This window comes from Aulostomus chinensis, chromosome 20 (assembly GCF_037954235.1).
Source record: "Aulostomus chinensis isolate RoL2024-O1b breed Wild chromosome 20, RoL_Achi_v1.0, whole genome shotgun sequence".
NCBI classification, from domain to species: Eukaryota; Metazoa; Chordata; class Actinopteri; order Syngnathiformes; family Aulostomidae; genus Aulostomus; species Aulostomus chinensis.
In genome coordinates, this window is record NC_141339.1 from 24,408,936 (window position 1) to 24,428,985 (window position 20,050).

General features: G+C 45.7%; 3 protein-coding genes across 7 annotated transcripts in view; 1 reads left to right on the forward strand and 2 right to left on the reverse strand.

Moving 5' to 3' along the window:
- Positions 1–627: 627 nt before the first annotated feature.
- Positions 628–11,032, reverse strand: angel2 (angel homolog 2 (Drosophila)). Of its 4 annotated transcripts, none has more exons than XM_086190451.1 (9): positions 10,881–11,032; positions 4,981–5,591; positions 3,415–3,635; positions 3,271–3,340; positions 2,706–3,130; positions 2,333–2,468; positions 2,027–2,081; positions 1,753–1,883; positions 628–1,561 (listed from the first exon to the last, which is right to left on the reverse strand). In XM_086190451.1, the coding sequence occupies exons 2-9, from the start codon at positions 5,582–5,584 to the stop codon at positions 1,398–1,400; spliced, it is 1,806 nt and encodes a 601-aa protein (XP_086046577.1). In that variant the 5' UTR covers positions 5,585–5,591; positions 10,881–11,032; the 3' UTR covers positions 628–1,397. The 4 variants fall into 4 exon arrangements, with proteins under 4 accessions (XP_086046577.1, XP_086046576.1, XP_086046578.1 ...); XM_086190450.1 differs by lacking the exon at positions 10,881–11,032 and adding an exon at positions 7,034–7,222; XM_086190452.1 differs by lacking the exon at positions 10,881–11,032 and adding an exon at positions 6,784–7,013.
- Positions 11,033–11,072: 40 nt separating this feature from the next.
- Positions 11,073–17,702, forward strand: LOC147243410 (phospholipase A and acyltransferase 4-like). Its single transcript, XM_086190457.1, has 4 exons — positions 11,073–11,148; positions 11,700–11,820; positions 12,493–12,791; positions 15,778–17,702. Exons 1-4 carry the CDS (start codon positions 11,131–11,133, stop codon positions 15,874–15,876), a joined length of 537 nt encoding a protein of 178 aa, XP_086046583.1. The 5' UTR covers positions 11,073–11,130; the 3' UTR covers positions 15,877–17,702.
- galnt14 (UDP-N-acetyl-alpha-D-galactosamine:polypeptide N-acetylgalactosaminyltransferase 14 (GalNAc-T14)) overlaps positions 15,909–20,050 on the reverse strand; it is a 110,491-nt gene continuing 106,349 nt past the window's right edge. For both annotated transcript variants that reach the window (XM_086190453.1, XM_086190454.1), the window contains one exon: positions 15,909–18,790. In XM_086190453.1, coding sequence (XP_086046579.1) covers positions 18,632–18,790 — 159 coding nt within the window. In that variant the 3' untranslated portion in view covers positions 15,909–18,631. The remainder of the gene's footprint in view (positions 18,791–20,050) is intronic.

The window sequence follows — 20,050 nt, forward strand, 5'->3', positions numbered from 1 at the left end:
GTCTGCTGGTGTGTGAGTCTGACAGACAGGGAGGCAGCAGATTTATGGAAATAAGCCTTCATTTTCATTGAAGCAGCAGCTTAGAGAGTGAAGAGTGCTTGTGGTTGTGTGTGAGTGTGCGCGCGTGTGAGTGTGTGCGTGAGTGTGTGTGCATGCGTGTATGAGCTGTTGACAGGCAGGATGGTTTAAAGCAAGCTAAAAAGAATCCGGGTATTTCTACCTGACAGGGAAATATCAGCCGTGTGTCAGCCTCCTGATGTCCTTGTGGGCAGACATGACAGGTGGGCGTGGCCAACATTTACCTGCTGATGTCATAGAAATGTTGTTTCACAGATGATTGTTTGTAACAGCAGGGTCAATCACGCTGGCTGACGACAACTGGATGTTTCCCAGTTCATGACAGCAACCTCACGCCGTGACCTGTTCCTTCCCCTTCACACTCAAACTTGAGTTCTCCGACTTCATTTGCTCCTGACTGGGCTCCTCTCAGCTTCTTCCCCACAGAGGCAGTTCAGGCTGTCTGCTGCCCTCTGGCGCCCTCTAGTGCTCACAAAGTAACAAGCGGACATGATGGAGGGAACTTCCCTATGAGTTCCCAACCAGACTGAATGGAAACCAAGCAGCCACTCAAGAAGACAAACTGGTTTATTAACACGATGTTAACTGTTGGCACAAGTTCAGGTTTAGGAATATAAAATCATTCAAACGCTACACCTGCGGAACGGTCCATTCCTCCATTGTGGGGGGTTCATAGATGATCAGCAGCAGTCCATGTTTTATAAAAATAGAAATTTTAACATTCAGCTAGAAAAGGTTCTGTCCCGCCGTCGTTAGGGAACGAGTCGTAGCTGTCAGTGACTGTAGTAGCCCATCAGCTGCTCAGGACCGTCAGACACCACTGAACATTGTCGGAAACAGTCGATGGAAATCAAGTCAAAGTCTCTTCGGCTGGTTTTGACCTTTTCCTACCCAGTTGGTTGGCCGGCAGCGGCCCGCTGCGCTCTCTACCGCCCCCTCTGGTCACATCTGTTCATGAGTTTTTGTAAGTTCCCCGCTGTAAAACACGGGACTCTTCCTTGAGCAGGACATCGACCCAAGTTCCGCACACAACACCCAGCAAACGAGGTCAGGAGGTCAACGAGCACTCCTGGTTCCGAACCAGGTTGTGGTTCTGAAATACTGGGTTCATGCTTTCTTTTTTCCATTTTCTGGGAATGTGGTTAAAGTTCCACACAGACCTCAACTCCGAACAAAGGCTGATGATGTCATTATATCATCTTGCTGGACACGCCTCCGGGCTGGCAGCGTTGGGTCACATGTTCACCCTTTTCCCTTCTTCCCTGAGTGGTGAGAGCTGCTCTGATTGGCTGTCACCATGGTGCCCTGGTTACCCCGGCTCAGCACCGGTACCGGAAGCGTGCAAGGAGTGGAAGGTGGTCAGACGAGTGCTGCTGATTGGGCAGGCCGTTGACTTTCTTCAGCTCTGACTGGCCGACCAATGACAGCCTGCCCAACAGCTGGAGGCCCCGCCCAGCAGGAAGTGGAGGAGAGGCAACCGACTCTTTAGATGGGAGAAAAAAAGAAAGAGATGAATGACGATGAAGAGGATGAAAGTACAAAGTAGCATAACTTAGCATAACAAGTATTCACACACAGTTTAAGATGAAACCTGTGTTCATGCTTCATAGATGAGGCCCAGTGTGTGTGTGTGTGTGTGTGTGTGTGTGTGAGTGTGTGCATGAGAGAACGTACCAGGGGTGTAAAGGATGTAGTCCACTGTCATGGCGGTGAGCGAGTGATAGGTGGTGATCTCGTGTCTCCTGTCTGGCATCAGATGGTGCTTGTAGGTTGACTGCAGATTCAGACAGTGCTCGATCCTCGATCTGCAACACGCACGCACGCACGCACACACACACGCACACACGCACATTAGCCAAAAGGCATCCTGAGGGTCAGTGAGACCCAGGAACTTGGCTCAGGACTTGAGGACTTGGGGCGTTCATGACCCGTGGGGGGGTGCTGGTACCTTGAAGAAACGGCAGCTCTGGTTTCAGGTGCGCTGGTCATCGCTCCTTCCACCGCTGCAGGAGAACAGATCACACTCAGCCTCAGAGGTACTACAGGTACAGGAATTTATATCAATACTGTAATACCAGCAAATACTGTCCAGAACAAATATATGAGTACATACGTCAGTACTGACATGTTTGGGCTCATTAGCACCCACGCCATCACCACAAGTGACAACTTGTCCCAACAAACTGAACAAGTTACACTTTGTTGCAACGATTCGATGAAAACCAGGAAACATCGTGGAGGAGGTTCAGCTCACCTGTCGAGCTGCTGGATGGCGGCTCGGCGGTGGGCGTGGCCTCGTACTGACATTGTTGGCTGATGCCCAAACATGGAGACCAGATAGGAGTGGAGAGGAGACGATGACCTCTGGAGGTCTTCTCCTGACCCGACACCTGACGACACGCAGCCCAACACACACGGGTCAACACACACGGGTCAACACACACGGGTCAACACACACGGGTCAACACACACGGGTCAACACGTGTGTGACAACAAAGACGTGGAAACCTTAGGTAGCATTGATGTCATTTCTCAGAGTAGCTTTATGCACTGTGTGTGTGTGTGTGTGTGTGTGTGTGTGTGTGTGTGTGTGTGTGTGTGTGTGTGTGTGTGTGTGAGTGTGTCACCATGGTGACCGGCAGCCTCCCATACTCCAGGTAGCCTTTGGTCAAGAGGTTGTACAGTGGACTCCAGGGGGTGGAGTTAAGATCTCCACAGAGTAGAACTGGACTGCTCGAGCCATCAGGGAGGCGGGACAAGCGGGTGATCTCAGCCAATAAGATGGCGAGCTGGGCCAGTTTAATGTCACCTCGCCGGGGGTTGTAGAGGAGGTGGGTGTTGGCGACACAGATAAAGGAGGCAGGATCTGCCTGGGTGTCGTTAGGCTGCAACAGAACAACCAATCCAACGTTGTCTCTGTCGAGGAGGGCGTCGCCTTGTTGGAAGAACTCAACGGGATTGGCAGAGAGGAGATGGAGGCGGGAGGTTTTGAAGACAACAGCACAGCCATCAGGTTTCCTCCCTGTTCGCTTCTTGTACTCACACTGGTAACCTGAATCACACACACACAGATGAGATGTGTCACACTTCAAGACAGGATATGTGAAATAAATTTAATTATTTCACAATAAAAGCCAAGTTAAATGTTCGCAACTCTCTACACACACACACACACACACACACACACACTACCTAGTGCCTGGAGAGCAGGTTTAATCTGGTTTTCAAAGTGGTCCTCCTGGACTTCTTGGAGACACAGGATCTACAAGAGAAAGCACACGTGATGGAATCTTGGCCGTCTTGAAGGTGAACACTGATTTGCTGTCGCTGGCTCACGTCAGCGTCGTAGCTCTGGATCTCTGACAGCAGGTTGGGCAGCCGGTAGTCCCAGGGCAGGACGCTGGGTTTACAGTGTCGGTAAAGGTGGGCATTGTCCTGCAGCAGCTCCTGGGACAGGATGTTGTAGGACAGCACTGAGAAGTCAAAGGCAGAGCTGCCCCCTGGTGGCTGAGGTTCAGTACTGCAGGCTGCAAAGGCGTCCCACTGTCTGTGGAGAGCTGACAATGTGTTGGAGACGTTACAGGGTTCGACCTATAAACTTAATTACCATAACTCCTCTGAATCATTGGTTTCCATGTCCATGTCAAAATTTACCCATTCATATTTAACTAAAAAAGAATGACGCTAAGTTGAATTAATAACATATAAACAAGTAAATACTAATGACTTAAAAACCTGGGTTGATAACAAGAGGACAGGAGCCTACAGAGGTCATGGAGGTCATCAAAGGTCATCAGAGGAAACACGAAAAGCCAGCAGCTCAGTGGTGGTGACCTTAAAGTCATGTGACCCTGGTGTAGCTTCTTCATAGGCTACCGTTAGCTTAGCACTGCTAACGTAGCATCCAGGCTTCCAGCATCATCAGAGGGTTCATTAGTGAAGATGATCTTGATGAACTGAACCTGGAAGATCATCAACTTTTGTTCACCAGAGCTGATTTACTGGTTCAATCACCACAATCACATGGAGCGATCCTATTGGCTGCTGGGGGAGGAATCTGGAGATGACCACTTCCTGTTGGTGGAGGAACCAGGAGATGACCACTCCCTGTTGGTGGCAGAACCAGGAGATGACCACTTCCTGCTGGACTACAAACACACCTCATCCCTGACATGACCACTTCCTGTTGGACTACAAACACACCTCATCCCTGACATGACCACTTCCTGTTGGACTACAAACACACCTCATCCCTGACATGACCACTTCCTGTTGGACTACAAACACACCTCCTCCCTGACATGACCACTTCCTGTTGGACTACAAACACACCTCCTCCCTGACATGACCACTTCCTGTTGGACTACAAACACACCTCACCCCTGACATGAACACTTCCTGTTGGACTACAAACACACCTCCTCCCTGACATGACCACTTCCTGTTGGACTACAAACACACCTCCTCCCTGACATGACCACTTCCTGTTGGACTACAAACACACCTCCTCCCTGACATGACCACTTCCTGTTGGACTACAAACACACCTCCTCCCTGACATGACCACTTCCTGTTGGACTACAAACACACCTCACCCCTGACATGACCACTTCCTGTTGGACTACAAACACACCTCACCCCTGACATGACCACTTCCTGTTGGACTACAAACACACCTCACCCCTGACATGACCACTTCCTGTTGGACTACAAACACACCTCACCCCTGACATGACCACTTCCTGTTGGACTACAAACACACCTCACCCCTGACATGACCACTTCCTGTTGGACTACAAACACCTCATCTCTATAACATCAAACATACTCTTGCGTGATTGATTGATTTCAGGGTCCTGAAGGTCGACAGGTGGCTGAACAAACTGTAATTCATCTGCTTACTTTTCACTTTAACGCCATGTGGAGGCGGGACCGCTGGGGGTGGCGACCACCCGGTGGTACCGGTGACATGCTGATGTGTGACAGGTTTGGACTGGGACTGAACTGGTTGTGGATCCTTCTGCCCACCTCCCGCTCTGACGCTGCCTTTATCCTCCATGATAGGCTTGTCTACATGTTTGTCTCGGCTGTCTTGGCTCCTGACTCCTCCTCCAGCTCCACCTCTGTCGCCCTCAGAGAGGGAGTGTGACTCCTTCCTCAGACCCACGTGATGCTCCCTCTGTGTTCCGTCCCCGCTTCCATCCTTCTCTTCAATGCTCCTCCTCCGTTTGTGTGGAGGCCCTTGGTCTCTGTCACAGCGGTCCATCATGAGGCTGGTGGAGGAGTGAAGAGAACGGCGATTGCTGCTGAGGCCACCTGGATTATTGACCGCGGGGTTTAAGGTGCGGCCGGGGAAATAGTGACGGGCTCCAGGGTGGAGGAGACGAGGAGGCCAGGGAGGAAACCCCTGCACCTGCCACCATGGAGAAAGAGCAGGGGTGAAGTGGGCGGGATGACCGCGCGGCAGGAAGGAGGAGCCAAAGTAGCTCAACTGGCGAAGGATCATGGAGTAGCTGGCAGGATGAGAGGAGAGAGAAGTCATGTGACTCAAACATTTGAAATCATAAAATTGTGTCCAGAAACTACAAGGACGCCAAAACTATTTTTTTTTAAAGTGATGAAATTCAACAAAAAAGCAGTACCGTAAGTTCTCTAACAGAGGCGCAGCCAAGGGCTTGTGGTCGAGACAAAGAAAGGTCTCAATTACTATCAGAGATTTGAGAGGTTGGGCACAGACAAAACTGACACTTTCAGTTGATAAGTGACCTAAACTAGGACCCTCTGCGCTGGTTAGGGTCTGTCCCATGGCTGTGGAGGGGCCAGTCAGGGCTCAGGTCATCCAGGAAGTGGACCTGCACTTGAACCCTGCAGGCTGACTGTGCTTCTTTGACTGAGAACTGATCTCCAATCAGTGCTTTGCTTCCGTCAGCATAGACGCGTAGATGTGACTGATTTTTAGATTTGGTGGATCTTTCATGCCTTAACTCTCTATATGGAGGGACATCACGACCATTGGCCTCGGACACTAATTTCTCCTTTGTGTCAATTTCAGTTCCACAAAAACTTTAGGACGTGGAGTTGTTTTACATGCTAACGTCACCTTAGCAGAGCCAGATGACGACTAGCGTCATTGATCATGTTTCAGGAGGTTCTTCACTCGTGTTGGCTAGCATTAGCTCCCGGACTCACTTGTCATCGGTGGAGGCGGCTTCATTGTTCATGCTTCGACCGGAACGTTTGCACTCAAATAATTAGTGAAAAGCATTATTAATGTCCTGCTTTTCCTGAAAAAAACAAGGTGTACAAAAGGAACCTGCTAATAATTCATGAAGAAAAACACCCTAATTCACTGTTTAAACATGAGACGTCAGCAAGAACGTACGTCAACGACGCCGAAACCAACGTTGCATTCGCTTACGTAAAAACTTGATCATCCTAAAATGTATGATGAAGCCCTTATTTATGTTCCAAATACTGAAGTATTTCCTGATTCTATATATGTGTTTCTTTACTGAGCAAAGTACGCGTAACTGATGTGTTATTGTACTGATTAACTACTCTTTTTACTGACTAAAAACCCATTTAGCTCAGCACGGACTGGAATTTTTCCAACTTTTCTGAAAGCACGTAAATGTGGCATTAGAGTCTCCCGTTTTCTACTCGCGATGGAACTTGTAGTCTTTTTTCCGCCCCCCTCGTACTCACCGAAATGCAGAGAACTTTTACACGGACTGCAACACTGTTCCTCTCGTTGCGACAGTTAAATCTGTCCGGTTGGAAACCCAGCTAACGGCTACATCTCTTTTCGCCGAGAAAAGAAACGATTTCGTGTAATAACAATAATTTTTATAGGAAAATGCCACGCGATATTGAATCAGGTGCAGTGTGGTCACGTGTTCTCTGTGTTGGACTCACTGTCGTGAAATCATGGGAATGAAAAGGTCATCGCACTCACGTGAACGTAAACCTCCTCATGAAAGCAGCGGCGCCGTTACACAACGACAAGATGTCTCATTCTCTCTCCCTCCATGACGCTAGAATCTGGAACACAGCGGCGGAGGAGCGGGGACCGGTGCAGTGGACCGGGACCGGAAGACACGGAGATGAAGAGGACAGTCTCTCTCTCTCTCTCTCTCTCTCTCTCTCTCTCTCTCTCTCTCTCTCCCCCCCCCCCCCCCCAGAAGCTAAGGGATGTGTGGGGGCTGACAAACTGTTCCTACCGCTGAATTATTCGTGGCTACAAAATAAAGTTGTTATTCCTGTAATTCATTGGTCAAAGTCATGTTTGTTGCTCGAGGGCAAAAGTAGACGGTTGTTCTCCCTGATGAACGAATGAATGATGAACTGATAAATTATAAACTGATGAACAGATGAAGTGATGCCAGCTAGAAGTCGTTTCTGTCATTCTCTCACTCCTGATTTGGCTCAAACATCCAGGGAGAATGAACTGGGAAGACCTGGGAGGTCAGAGGTCAGAGTGACAGGCAGAAGTCACAGAGCCATAAAACTGAATGTAGAACCTCTGGAGTTCCAACAGTCCACATCCTACTATATTATACTACTATACTATACCAAACTATACTATACTACTATACTATACCAAACTATATTATACTACTATACTATACTATACCAAACTATACTATACTACTATACTACATCCTACTATATTATACTACTATACTATACCAAACTATACTATACTACTATACTACACCCTACTATATTATACTACTATACTATACCAAACTATACTATACTACTATACTACATCCTACTATATTATACTACTATACTATACCAAACTATACTATACTACTATACTACACCCTACTATATTATACTACTATACTATACTATACCAAACTATACTATACTACTATACTACATCCTACTATATTATACTACTATACTATACCAAACTATACTATACTACTATACTACACCCTACTATATTATACTACTATACTATACCAAACTATACTATACTACTATACTACACCCTACTATATTATACTACTATACTATACCAAACTATACTATACTACTATACTACACCCTACTATATTATACTACTATACTATACCAAACTATACTATACTACTATACTACATCCTACTATATTATACTACTATACTATACCAAACTATACTATACTACTATACTACACCCTACTATATTATACTACTATACTATACCAAACTATACTATACTACTATACTACATCCTACTATATTATACTACTATACTATACCAAACTATACTATACTACTATACTACATCCTACTATATTATACTACTATACTACACCAAACTATACTATACTACTATACTACATCCTACTATATTATACTACTATACTATACCAAACTATACTATACTACTATACTACACCCTAATATATTATGCTACTATACTATACTATACCAAACTATACTATACTACTATACTACACCCTACTATATTATACTACGATACTATACCAAACTATACTATACTACTATACTACACCCTAATATATTATGCTACTATACTATACTATACCAAACTATACTATACTACTATACTACACCCTAATATATTATGCTACTATACTATACTATACCAAACTATACTATACTACTATACTACACCCTAATATATTATGCTACTATACTATACTATACCAAACTATACTATACTACTATACTACATCCTACTATATTATACTACTATACTATACCAAACTATACTATACTACTATACTACATCCTACTATATTATACTACTATACTATACCAAACTATACTATACTACTATACTACATCCTACTATATTATACTACTATACTATACCAAACTATACTATACTACTATACTACACCCTAATATATTATGCTACTATACTATACTATACTACTATACTACACCCTACTATATTATACTACGATACTATACCAAACTATACTATACTACTATACTACACCCTAATATATTATGCTACTATACTATACTATACCAAACTATACTATACTACTATACTACACCCTAATATATTATGCTACTATACTATACTATACTATACCAAACTATACTATACTACTATACTACATCCTACTATATTATACTACTATACTATACCAAACTATACTATACTACTATACTACATCCTACTATATTATACTACTATACTATACCAAACTATACTATACTACTATACTACATCCTACTATATTATACTACTATACTATACCAAACTATACTATACTACTATACTACATCCTACTATATTATACTACTATACTATACCAAACTATACTATACTACTATACTACACCCTAATATATTATGCTACTATACTATACTATACTACTATACTACACCCTAATATATTATGCTACTATACTATACTATACCAAACTATACTATACTACTATACTACACCCTAATATATTATGCTACTATACTATACTATACCAAACTATACTATACTACTATACTACACCCAACTATACTACTATACTACACCCTACTATATTATACTACTATACTACACCCAACTATACTACTATACTACACCCTACTCTATTATACTACTATACTACACCCAATTATATTACCATACTACACCCTACTATATTTTACTACAATACTACACCCTTCAGATTCAGATTGAGATTCAGATTCAGATTCAGATTCAGATAACTTTATTTATCCCCGAGGGGCAATTAAAGATCACCACTCAAAGCCTGAAACAACGATCACAAGCGGTCACAATTCTTCCAGACTGAAAGCAACAATGGAACCCTTCAGAATTAACAGCACAAATACATTTGTTTATGTACGCTAAACTTGAGCAGTCCGTTGACCCAATGGAGGCAAGTGAGAGTGAGGCGTCGCAGCAGGGCCGCGCCACCAAGCCCGGGCGGGGCAGGCTGCAGCCACCCCAAGGGAGGTGGAGAGGGCAGAGGCGGGGGTCAGGAACACACGGGGGAGGGGGGGATCACGGGGGAGGGGGGGAAAAACACGGGGGAGGGGGGGATACTACTATATTATACTACTATACTATACTATACCAAACTATACTATACCACTATACTACACCCTACTATATTATACTACTATACTATACTATACCAAACTATACTATACTACTATACTACACCCTAATATATTATGCTACTGTACTATACTACACCCAACTATACCACTATACTACACCCTACTATATTATACTACTATACTATACTATACCAAACTATGCTATACTACTATACTACACCCTACTATTTTATGCTACTATACTATACTATACTACACCCTACTAAATTATAATACTATACTAAACAATACCCAACTATACTATACTACACCCTACTATATTGTACTACTATATGACACCCTACTATACTGCACCCTACTATATTATCCTACTATACTACACCCTACTATACTATACTTAACTCAAGTACACTGTACTACACTATGCTAAGCTGTTTAATTCGTCACTATACTATACCCTTCTATACTGTGCAATACTTTGATATACAATACTATATATTACTATATATTATATACAATACTATACAGCCCTTTGCTGTTCTATACTACTATGCTGTACTGTGCCATTTTATTTCATCCGATACTTCACTTTTCTACTATGTCTGTACTGTAGTGTGCTGTGCTGTCCTGTAGTAGACTGTAGTATACTGCAGTAGACTATATTACATTGTTCTACATTCATACTATACTACATGACTAGCTTGTCGTGTGTATTTCAAAGTTGTGTATGAACTGTGTTGACATGGCAACCACCTCTCCTACCTTGACCCTTCAGCAGCTGTCTTGGTCTTTTTTGCTTGACAAACAACGACCACTTGGATGATCAAGTGAAGGAATCAGCAGGTTGTTTTTATCTTGGATGAAACCAGAAACTCATCCTCTTCTCCTCAGCCTTCAGTAACGTCTGAACAACAAACTGTCCAAACCGGATTCCTGTACAACACGCCCAGTAAAACCAGAACACCCCACAGCAGCGAGCACAGTTGCCACACAAACGTAGCAGCAGCCAGCTATGGATCTACAGCAGCAGGTAGGGACGCACATGTATGAACCATGACTGTCACCGTGGTGATGATGATTCCTGCCATGAAGTAAGAAGTAAGGAGTCCGGACTCGTTAGTTCTCTAGAAGCAGAACTGCAGCTGTTTCCTGCAGTCCAGAATCCGATTTTATGATTCTGTGACATGTAAAGTCTTGTGTTTATAGTAAAAAATACTGTAATAACACAGAGCAGTACTATGAAAAGACAGTACTGTACTGCGTTAACTGAAAGATCGCAGGAATGTGCAAGTCTGAAACAGACAGCGGATCGTCCAATCAGAGCAAACCTCCTCACGTGTTTATCGATTTGTGCAGCAGAATTTTCAGCAGTACACAGGGGTTGTTGTTGTTGCTGTTGTTGTCATCATTGCTGTTGTTGTCATCATTGCTGTTGTTGTCGTTGTTGTTGTCATCATTGCTGTTGTTGTCGTTGCTGTTGAGCATGCAGCTCTTCCTAGTAATGCAGCTCAACCTGCTCCCAGCATGGCGGTAAGGCGGAGACACGCCCCTGATTTATTCTGGTGCTTTACTGTAACGCAGGTGAAACAGATCGAGGCGACGGCCACATTTGGAGACTTGATCGAGTTTTCTTACCCCATCGGATATTCTCACTGGGGGGTTTACGACGAGGACGGACACGTGATCCATTTTGCTGTTGCAGGTGAGGATGACATCACTGTTAGTGTCATGATGTCATGACTGCTGGATCGCATCAGTAGTAATAATTTGTTTTCCCATCAGGTTGAATAAAAAATATGTTCACTTTTTCAGGTGAATTAATCGAAACCAGAGCGCTGGACTCTTTGTTCTGTACTGTTCATCTGCTGCACTTTCAATTTCTGTCTTATGATATATAATTATTAATAATAATAATAATAATAATAATAATAATAATAATAATAATAATAATAATAAACATTATTCAAATGTTATGCTTAAAGCAAACAAATGAACACCAATCACATCCTTGACCCTTGACCCCGTGTGTCCACTTAGCTCCTACATGCAGAGCTGTGAGTTTCCAGCAGAGGGCAGCGACACACGCATGCATGCAGTCTGCCAGGCATTCCACCAATGAATGAATTACTAAATAAGCCATTAATCACCTAAATATTCACAGAGCCTGATAACCTCACAAAACCATTGTGTAAGGAACACATATGTATATGCATACATACATACATATGTGTATTTATATGTACACACTCACACATATATATGTGTGTGTGTGTATACATGACCAAGTTCTGCATAAAGTGCAGCTTCATCATGGCTCAGGTTTGTCCCTCTTTTTCTGCGGTTGTTAAACATCACGTAACCTCCTCTTCCTCAGACGAAGGACGACTGATGAACAACATACGGACCTCCCTGCAGAACTTCTTTCCCATATGTGGAGACCTTCTTCTTGGGGAAACCAAGATCCGAAGGGTTCCGCTTGGTGAGGTCACTGTTCCGAACGGAGCCCACATCTTGATCAGCAACAACCGGCACCTCTTCGAACCGTCGGCACCCGAGGACATGAGGAGACGCCGCGACGCTCTCCTCAACGAAGATTTCACCTACAACCTGTTCACCCTCAACTGCGAACACTTTGCCACTTTTGTGCGATACGGCAAAGCTGTGTGCAACCAGGTAAGAACGTCTGACCAGGTGTGAACGTGTGAGAGCACGTGTGAGCAGGTGTGTGTGTGTTGGTCATACCTGTGCAGTGTTTAAAGTTCATGCTTCACATAAAACCTGATTGATAGAGGAAAAGTCTAAATCATTTTTTTCCAAATCAATAAACAATTCAAGCTGGCCCTTTAAGAACCCCTCCCCCTGCTCTGTCTCTGATCTGTGCTAGAGTGAGAGCAGAGCTGAGAGCTGGCCCTTTAAGAACCCCTCCCCCACTGCTCTGTCTTTGATCTGTGCTAGAGAGAGAGCAGAGCTGAGAGCTGGCCCTTTAAGAACCCCTCCCCCACTGCTCTGTCTTTGATCTGTGCTAGAGTGGAGAGCAGAGCTGAGAGCTGGCCCTTTAAGAACCCCTCCCCACTGCTCTGTCTTTGATCTGTGCTAGAGTGAGAGCAGAGCTGAGAGCTGGCCCTTTAAGAACCCCTCCCCCACTGCTCTGTCTCTGATCTGTGCTAGAGTGAGAGCAGAGCTGAGAGCTGGCCCTTTAAGAACCCCTCCCCCACTGCTCTGTCTTTGATCTGTGCTAGAGTGAGAGCAGAGCTGAGAGCTGGCCCTTTAAGAACCCCTCCCCCACTGCTCTGTCTTTGATCTGTGCTAGAGTGAGAGCAGAGCTGAGAGCTGGCCCTTTAAGAACCCCTCCCCACTGCTCTGTCTCTGATCTGTGCTAGAGTGAGAGCAGAGCTGAGAGCTGGCCCTTTAAGAACCCCTCCCCCACTGCTCTGTCTCTGATCTGTGCTAGAGTGAGAGCAGAGCTGAGAGCTGGCCCTTTAAGAACCCCTCCCCCACTGCTCTGTCTCTGATCTGTGCTAGAGTGAGAGCAGAGCTGAGAGCTGGCCCTTTAAGAACCCCTCCCCCACTGCTCTGTCTTTGATCTGTGCTAGAGTGAGAGCAGAGCTGAGAGCTGGCCCTTTAAGAACCCCTCCCCACTGCTCTGTCTTTGATCTGTGCTAGAGTGAGAGCAGAGCTGAGAGCTGGCCCTTTAAGAACCCCTCCCCCACTGCTCTGTCTCTGATCTGTGCTAGAGAGAGAGCAGAGCTGAGAGCTGGCCCTTTAAGAACCCCTCCCCCACTGCTCTGTCTCTGATCTGTGCTAGAGTGAGAGCAGAGCTGAGAGCTGGCCCTTTAAGAACCCCTCCCCCACTGCTCTGTCTTTGATCTGTGCTAGAGTGAGAGCAGAGCTGAGAGCTGGCCCTTTAAGAACCCCTCCCCACTGCTCTGTCTTTGATCTGTGCTAGAGTGGAGAGCAGAGCTGAGAGCCGGCCCTTTAAGAACCCCTCCCCCACTGCTCTGTCTCTGATCTGTGCTAGAGTGAGAGCAGAGCTGAGAGCTGGCCCTTTAAGAACCCCTCCCCCACTGCTCTGTCTTTGATCTGTGCTAGAGTGAGAGCAGAGCTGAGAGCTGGCCCTTTAAGAACCCCTCCCCCACTGCTCTGTCTCTGATCTGTGCTAGAGTGAGAGCAGAGCTGAGAGCTGGCCCTTTAAGAACCCCTCCCCCACTGCTCTGTCTCTGATCTGTGCTAGAGTGAGAGCAGAGCTGAGAGCTGGCCCTTTAAGAACCCCTCCCCACTGCTCTGTCTTTGATCTGTGCTAGAGTGAGAGCAGAGCTGAGAGCTGGCCCTTTAAGAACCCCTCCCCACTGCTCTGTCTTTGATCTGTGCTAGAGTGAGAGCAGAGCTGAGAGCTGGCCCTTTAAGAACCACTCCCCCACTGCTCTGTCTCTGATCTGTGCTAGAGTGAGAGCAGAGCTGAGAGCTGGCCCTTTAAGAACCCCTCCCCACTGCTCTGTCTTTGATCTGTGCTAGAGTGAGAGCAGAGCTGAGAGCTGGCCCTTTAAGAACCCCTCCCCCACTGCTCTGTCTCTGATCTGTGCTAGAGTGGAGAGAGAGGAGGAGCACCAGGACTGGAGTGGGACAAGAGGAAGAAGTCTGCATACGCTGGTCCAGAGGGACACAGAACACCATGTTCTTGGAGGGTTTTTGTCAGGAATGCAGTGGTGTGGTTGGTAGAGCTGTGGGATGGATGGTGTAGACGTGAGAAGCGTTTGTTTGACAGTATGAACCTGAGAGGACACCGTCTCCCCATAGACTTCCATTGGAAGCTGAAATGTGTCTCCCCCACTTTGACGGCTTGTAAAATGGAGAGTTGTGTGATTAACGTGTGAAAGTTTGGAAGTGATAGCATTAATGCCCTAGGAGGAGATAGATTTTGTTGGGGGAGTAAATAAAGTCCTCATTTTGACAGTTTTGTCCAATTTGTGGACATCCTGTTGTAGACAGGTGAGGGGTCAGAGTGTAGGAATTGTTGGTCTTCATGAGACGAGTCCAACAGTGTTGGTCCCATGTTTGTGGGACATTCGTGGGAGGAGTTATAGCGCTTGAAATTATCTGTAAATCAACTTTTAGTTCTGTGGCTCCCTAGGTGGCGCTACAGACTTTTGTGGTGTTTTTCTTTAGATTAGTGAATGTTTAGCCAGACTGGACAACTGTGGTGAATTTCATTCATGTTCAGGGGTGAAATTAGATGATGCCCATAATGCTCACATTGGGCGCTCATTGACAGCAAGAACAGTCCAGGACCAGGTTTTGAATGGTGTGGATGTGAAAACCGGCTCCAGGCCGTCTGGCCCAGCTGCCTCATGGGTGTTGGGGGGGGGGGGGGCTGGGACACTGGTTAGTGGGTGTTTGTAGTGTTTTAGTGCTGCTGATGTGTTGATCTGCCCAGCAAACATGAGAGGGTCTGAGCCTGAAGGTTCTTCAGGTACTTCCCTATTATGTTTGCTCGTTTCTCTTCTTTTTTCTGTCTCTTTATATGTAAATAAAATTGTTTTGCATTTTCTTTCTCGCATATTTAGTATTTTCCCTTTGCATTTCCTCTATTTATTAATATATTATTAATAATATAGAAACATATTTCAGCACCTTGCTAACTGTTAGCTTTATGTTGCTTTAGATCCCAGCGAGGGCGAAGAATATCGAATGTGAGACGGCGACCGCAACCTTCAGCGACATCGTCAGCACCAAAGAAACGACTCAAGACCTTTACAAATGAGACGTTTGTCTTCATGTCCACATCACGGCCATTTCAATAAAGTCCACACAGCGCTAGAAAACCTTTATTCAGGAGTCAAACAGGATACAAAACCACGCAGTCTCAGATGTTACGAGAGAGTTGGACGGACGGATGCTGTCTCTAGAACTAACCCGGATTGATTTTTTTTTAAAGGCTAAAGATGTTACAGCTCAGAAGTTAAAACCACCATCATTCCTGTCAATGTGTCCCGGTGTCCTGTCAGTGTGTCCTGGTGTCCTGTCAATGTGTCCCAGTGTCCTGTCAGTGTGTCCTGGTGTCCCGTCAGTGTGTCCCAGTGTCCTGTCAGCGTGTTCCGATGTCCTGTTAGCGTGTCCGGTCAGCGTGTCCCATCAGTGTCTCCTGGTGTCCCGTCAGTGTGTCCCAGTGTCCCGTCAGTGTCTCCTGGTGTCCTGTCAGTGTGTCCCAGTGTCCCGTCAGCGTGTTCGGGTGTCCCATCAGCGTGTTCCAGTGTCCTGTCAGTGTCTCCTGGTGTCTTGTCTGCGTGTCCCAGTGTCCTGTCAGTGTCTCCTGGTGTCCTGTCAGTGTGTCCCAGTGTCCCGTCAGCCTGCTCTTCAGCGATCTGAGAGGAGCTGGATGAGCAGCACCTCCCCTGAACCCGAGGCCTCTGGCAATGTCGTGGCTCCTGAAAATCCTCCACATGGCGAGAGGGAGTGACACTAATAAGCATCAAACATCTTGGTAGCGTGAAAACATGCGTCGCAGCAGACGTGCAGAGTCAAGCAGCTTCCTGGAACACAGTCGCACCTCCGACACCTTCAATAGCAGATGTGCTTGACCTCCGTCTCACAGCTTCTAGAGTCTTCACTTCTTTGGTGTTTTACCCCCATTTGTGTCTCTATGCTACATCTTCACTTCTCACTGATGAGGACGGCGTTCAGCAACGGCTGCACTCGTTTGATGAGAGAAGTAAAGAACAAGGAACACAAGTTGTTTCCCTCCTGCTACTCTCCAGCAGTGATGGTCTCACAAATAAAAAATGAAAACAAAAAATTCCTGCCATGATGAGCAAAAACTCCATGGAGACAAGCTGGAACTTAAAGGGACAAGACACTTTTCTGGAGAGTCTTATCGTTAAGACCCAGGCTAGTTAGCTTAGCCCAATGGCTGGTAGTGGGTGGAAGTGTTAGCATCAGCTAGCTCAGGTCCAGGCTAGTTAGCTTAGCCCAATGGCTGGTAGTGGGTGGAAGTGTTAGCATCAGCTAGCTCAGGTCCAGGCTAGTTAGCTTAGCCCAATGGCTGGTAGTGGGTGGAAGTGTTAGCATCAGCTAGCTCAGGTCCAGGATGCTGGTGGGTCCAGCAGGAATCCTCCTCCTCATCATCATCATCAGTAGCAGCAGTCGCTCTTCTAGTCCTCAACAAACCTTTGGTTCTGTTGACCCAAGTTCCAGTGGAGCTTTGGAGGTGCTGCGTCAAATCACTGCGCCCAGTCAGGAAAGTAGTTCCGGCTACGTGTCTGATTCTACCACTACAACGTCTCCTCATGTTAAACTGGTATTCATCACCAAGGCTACACACAACCCTCCTGACATTAATGCAGGCAGAGAGGGAGCTACGCTAACACTTCCCACCCACTACCAGTCATTGTGCTAAGCTAACTAGCCTGGGCCTCAGCTCTACTTCTTGTCTGGCTCTGGGGATGATGCATAATAAGAGACTTTCATTAAAAGTTGGAGTGTTTCAAAATATAATTAAATCAACCTTTGTGTATTTGATCACATGGTCTCAACCGGCCGACTTTGATGTCTCAATGACAAACAGGAAAGATTTTGTCGTTTCTTTTCTTATTTTGGGGAGATTTTATTTTTTACTCCAAATTATTTAATGATGCTGACTGAGACGATTGTTAGATGTTGATTTACTGGGTCAGCAGATAGGAATAAAAGTTGCTGGAGGAGTTGAACTTTACAACTCTCGATTTTTACTCTCATTCGGCAGAAGCTTTTAACTGAAGTGACTCACATGTGGAGAGTCAAGCTTCAGTCCAGCAGGAGACCTTGGAGACCCCTGATGCCTCCACCTCCATCTGTGGAGGTGTTAGCGGGACAGGTGAGTCCTCCAGAAACGCGTCTGCTCCTACAGAGGCCTGGAGGCGCCATAGAGCGAACACATCTACGTTTTGCAGCTAAAAGCTTCAACTTGTTACCTTATTTTAATTATTTCAATGCCACAAAATAGATTATAATGACAACTTGTCCCCACATTGTGAGTAACTGAGGGAACAGCTTCTATCTCGTCCCGACTCCATGTGTTTTGCTCGGCTGCTCCAGGCCTCTGCAGTCCCTGACGGTCTTTGGTAGCTCGTTCCACAATCAGGGAACCAGAACCAGACCTGGTGTGCTGGGATGGCGGTGCCAGACCACCTCGGCTGGAGGACTTCAGTGGTTAAGATGCTAGCTAGCATGGCGCTCCAGATTCTGTCCGTTCTTCCATCTGAAACACGGAACCGCTTTTTGTCTGTTTGTGAACTCAGTCATTTCTGAACATTTGTACATGAAACTTGATCTTCACTCTGTGACGCTTCAACCCCTGAGCTGCGTCTGGTTCCTCGCTTCCTGAAACCTCCAATTAGTTTCCAGCAGAAGCGCTCAATCCCTCACGGCACGGCACTTAGACTCCTCCCTCTCTGAGCAGCTGGCTCCACCCGGTCTCTGAGGTCGCTAGTGGGTGACGGGGCAGGGTTTTTTTTAGAGGTCAAGGGTCAGAGGGTCGAGGGTCAGGAGAAGGGGACCTCCCATCTCTGTGTGTAGGCGCTGAGTTCACAGGGGCTGATGACCAGCATGCGAGAGGAGTCCAACCCATCCAGAGCCATCTCTGAGTCCAGGCAGAACCGAGACACCAGGTGCTCCAGGTGAGTCCCGGACTTCTGCCACCGCTGCAGGAAACAGATACGGTCGTTATCAGAAGACTTCCTGTAAGGGCGGAGCCCCAGAAGCTATGGGTGGAACATAAGATTGCTGTACATGACTACAAACTTTAACTTTGGGTCTCTATCTACCCGTCCGTCCGTCCATCCATCCACCCACACATCCATCCATCCACTCATCCACCCGTCCATCCATCCACCCAATCATCCACCCGTCCATCCATCCATCCATCCACCCACACATCCATCCACCCACTCATCCACCCACACATCCATCCACCCACTCATCCACCTGTCCATTCATCCATCCATCATCTCCTGATCTCCTGGAGTTGTCCTACTGATAATTGTTTGATCTCTGCCAAAGTCCTGCATTTTCCATCTTGTGATTCCCAACTGTCACCACTAGATGGCAGCATATTCTTATATGTGTGTGTGTGTGTGTGTATATATATATATACACACACACACACACACATATATATATACATATATATACATACAGTGTATATATATATATACACACATACATATACATATATACACATACATATATATACACACATACATATACATATATACACATACATATATACACATACATATACATATATACACATACATATACATATATACACATACATATACATATATACACATACATATATATATATATATATATATATATATATATATATACACACACACATACATATACATATATATATATATATATATGTGTGTGTGTGTGTGTGTGTGTGTGTGTGTGTAGACGCCATACAGTATGTAATGGAAGTATGTGTGTGTACATCTGTGTGTGAGTCGTGATTCGGCATCGGGTTCCAGCAGGCGGCCATATTGTGTCTGCAGGGGCTTTGACCCATCTCAGTTCTGCATCCTGATCTGAGGCCTCGCAACAACACGCCAGCTTCACGCTGCAGATCTGCACGCGTGTTTATTGCTGCGTTGATGTGATGTCACGCTCATCACAGCGTAGTGACCGACCGTGAAGCTTCTTAATTGAAAAAAAGGAAGGAACGATAATTAAAAAGAAATCAAATAGTGCTCCGAGCTCCGGAGCTGCTGGGAACATCAACCACTGCTCTGAGATACTGTACACGTCTGGACCCACAGGCTCCCAGGATGCACTGGGGTCACGCTGATGTCATCACTCCATCCGACACAGGGTCCTCAGGGGCTTTTGGAGGTTTTAATTTTTCATGACGACTCTTCAGCTTCCTGGCTTCAGATGATCTCCACTGTGTTGGG